Genomic DNA, 3,223 nt, shown 5'->3' with positions numbered 1-3,223 from the left:
GCTGCTACTGATTTAGGAAAAACTGCAATAACTGCTGCTAAATCAGCAGGAAAAGAACTTTCAAAATCAGCAATAGAAGCTGCTACAAATGCTGCAGTTGAAAAGGAAAACAATTAATTGAAAAAGCATCTTCAAAAATAGCTTCACAACCTGTTATTAGTGAAAAAAGTAAAGAAATACTTTCAAAATTGATAGCATCTGGGTCTAAGGATCTAAATAATCAAAGATTTTACATGGAATCAAATGAAGATGAAGTAAAAAAAGTACCGTGCTCATGCAAAGTATCAAATAAAAATGCTGTAAAAATAGAAGATCTAGTTAAAATGGGACGCGGACTTCGACTTGCGTAAATTTAGCTTTCGTAAATTTTTTATATATCGTTTTTTAAGAATTGTCAATTAAAAATTTTTTTTTTATATTGTATACAAAAAAATAAAATGATGACTTCTGAAGTATTTAATTTTACAGAAATTCCAGTAATAGATAATGGAATTGAAAGATGTGAAGATAGTGAATATGAACCCATTGTTGGAACAAATCTAAATTTTGGAGATATAAAAATTATCGTTCCAGAACAAAATTTGTTTTCACTTCCATCTAAAGCGTATCTCCTATTTGAAGGGCAACTTGTTAAACTATCTGATGGATCAGCTTATGCTGATGCAGATCCAGTAGCTCTTACAAATAATGGTATTATGCAATTATTTTCTAAAATAACATACCAATTAGGAAACCAAGATATAGAAGCTATTTATAATCCAGGTCAAGCAACTACAATGCTAGGATTGCTTAATTATTCAAATGACTTTCAATTATCGCAAGGATTAAATCAATTGTGTTATAAAGATACAGCATCAACAGCAGTAGCTGCTGATAACACAGGTTTTGCAACAAGGCAACAATACATAATTAAAAGTCCAACTACAAACGGTACATTTTCATTTTGCGTACCTTTAAGACACATTTATGGATTCTGTGATGACTACGACAAAGTTATTTATGGACTTAAACATACAATAATTCTTACAAGACAAAGTGATAATCCTGCAATTTTTAGGCTTTCTGCTGCAGCTGCAGGAAAAGTTAATCTTACTAAAATATCATTGTTTATTCCAAATGTGAAACCATCATTTGAAGAAGAGAAAAAAATTGATAATGAAATTAAAAGAAAAGTGGTAGCTCCATTAAGTTTTAGAATGCGTCAGTGTGATACTACAACTGTTCAACAAGCTACTATATTTGGTTGGCAATTAAGTTGTGCTGAAATTCCAAGATATGTTATTGTCAGATTTCAAACAAATAGAAATACCGGAGACCAAACTGTCAATTCGGCATTATTTGATCATTGTGACTTGAAAAATATTTACGTTATTTATAATAATAGCACTATCCAATATCCTGCCCTTGAATACTATTGCTCATTTCCAAATCAGCAATTTTCAAGAATTTATAGAGATGCATCAATGTTTAAAGAAAGATTTTATGGAATGAATGAAATTATTGCAAACAGCAATATAACTCCTTCTGACTATAAAGATTTATACCCAATATTTGTTTTTGATGTTAGCAAACAATCAGAAAAATTAAAATCAGCTACAGTACAACTACAAGTTAAAGCATTTTTTAGTACAACTGTACCAGCAAATACTCAAGCATATGCTATTGTAATATCTGATAAGATGATGAAACTTGTATCAGATGGTAATAAATTTGATGTTAAATAAATTTTTTGAAAATTAAACTTTTTGAAAATTATTTAAATATTTTTCTTTATATAATAAAAATTTATTATACAAAGAAAAGTTTAAAAAGTTTTTTAGAAGATAATAACATTTCAAAAATATCTGACAATGTAGCTACATTGATAATGATTGCAATAGGAAATGGGTTAGTAGATAAAGAATCTATTATGGCTAAAGTGAAAGAAGTAACTGTGAAAAGATCAGTTGGAAGACCTAGAATACATCCAGTAAAAGATGTTGATGAGAAAAGATCAGTTGGAAGACCTAGAATACATCCAGTAAAAGAAGAGAAAAAAGAAATAGATCCAAAATATGAAAGATTAAAAACAATTAAGAAAAAACCAGTCACTATTAAATTAACAAACATGGAAACATGAGAAGAAACAGTATATAAATCTTTATATAGCGCAATGCGTGAAACTGGTCATGGATATAGATATCTTGAAATGCGTGATGGTAAGATTGATAATGGTTATAAGATTGAAATATCAAATTCTGAAAAATGAAAAAAAAATTAAAATATATTAAAAAAAAAAATCTTTATATATAAAAATAATGGCATTTATAACAATTGAATCATTTGATATTAAAAATTTATTTGTAAAAGATATATTCAAAACTGATAAGCCAGTTCCATATCAAAAATTACAACTTGCATATAAATATCCAACAGGTGCTGGTCCTGTTCTCATTAAAACATTACCTTCTTTTTCCTATGACGTATGTGAAAATAAAGATTTTAAAAATGATAAGCTTAATGGTTATTCAATGTCATTTGTATGTGATAAAGAAAAATCTGATGAACAAGAAAAGTTTATTGCAGTGATTGAATCTATTGAAAAATTTTGTAGAGATCAAATTGAAGTATATAAAAATAAGATAAAAAAATCTAAAGTTAATCTTGCTAATTTAAAAATTTTAAGATATAATGCAAATAAACCTCCAATAATATATGGAAAGTTATTTACAAGTAATAAAGATTTAGAAATAACTACAGTTTTCCGTCGTAGAAAAACTAAAAGTGAAGTAGATCCTTCGGATCAATGCAAAGTAAATCCTTCGGATCAATGCAAAGTAAATCCGAAGGATACTGTAAAATCACTTGTTATAGCTTCACCTTATGATTATATCAAACAAAGATGTGAAGCTATTGGATGCTTAAAGATTGAAGGTATTTTTATTGAATCAATGATAGAGTCAATACAAGTTAATCTTCAAGATGTAGTTATTGTTAAAAAGATTTCTAATTTTACTAGTATAATGAACGATTTAGATTTAGGAAGTGAATCAGATGATAGTAGATTTAGATTTAGGAAGTGAATCAGATGATAGAGTTGTAAAATATTTAATAATATAAGGATTTAAAAAATATATATGTGTATAATATTTCATATGTAAAGTTTCATATGAAATATTGACAAGAAAAAATATTTTGAAAAATGATATAAAGAAAATGAAAATTAAAAAAAATTATCTTGCTA

General features: G+C 27.1%; 1 protein-coding gene across 1 annotated transcript; it reads left to right on the top strand.

Moving 5' to 3' along the window:
- Positions 1–440: 440 nt before the first annotated feature.
- LOC136088165 (uncharacterized) lies at positions 441–1,724 on the top strand. Its single transcript, XM_065811842.1, has one exon. The coding sequence runs from the start codon at positions 441–443 to the stop codon at positions 1,722–1,724; it is 1,284 nt and encodes a 427-aa protein (XP_065667914.1).
- The last annotated feature ends 1,499 nt before the right edge of the window (positions 1,725–3,223 follow it).

Source organism: Hydra vulgaris, chromosome 12, assembly GCF_038396675.1.
Source record: "Hydra vulgaris chromosome 12, alternate assembly HydraT2T_AEP".
NCBI lineage: Eukaryota > Metazoa > Cnidaria > Hydrozoa > Anthoathecata > Hydridae > Hydra > Hydra vulgaris.
Note: the sequence above shows the minus strand (reverse complement) of the source record. Positions and strands in the feature narration are given on the sequence as shown.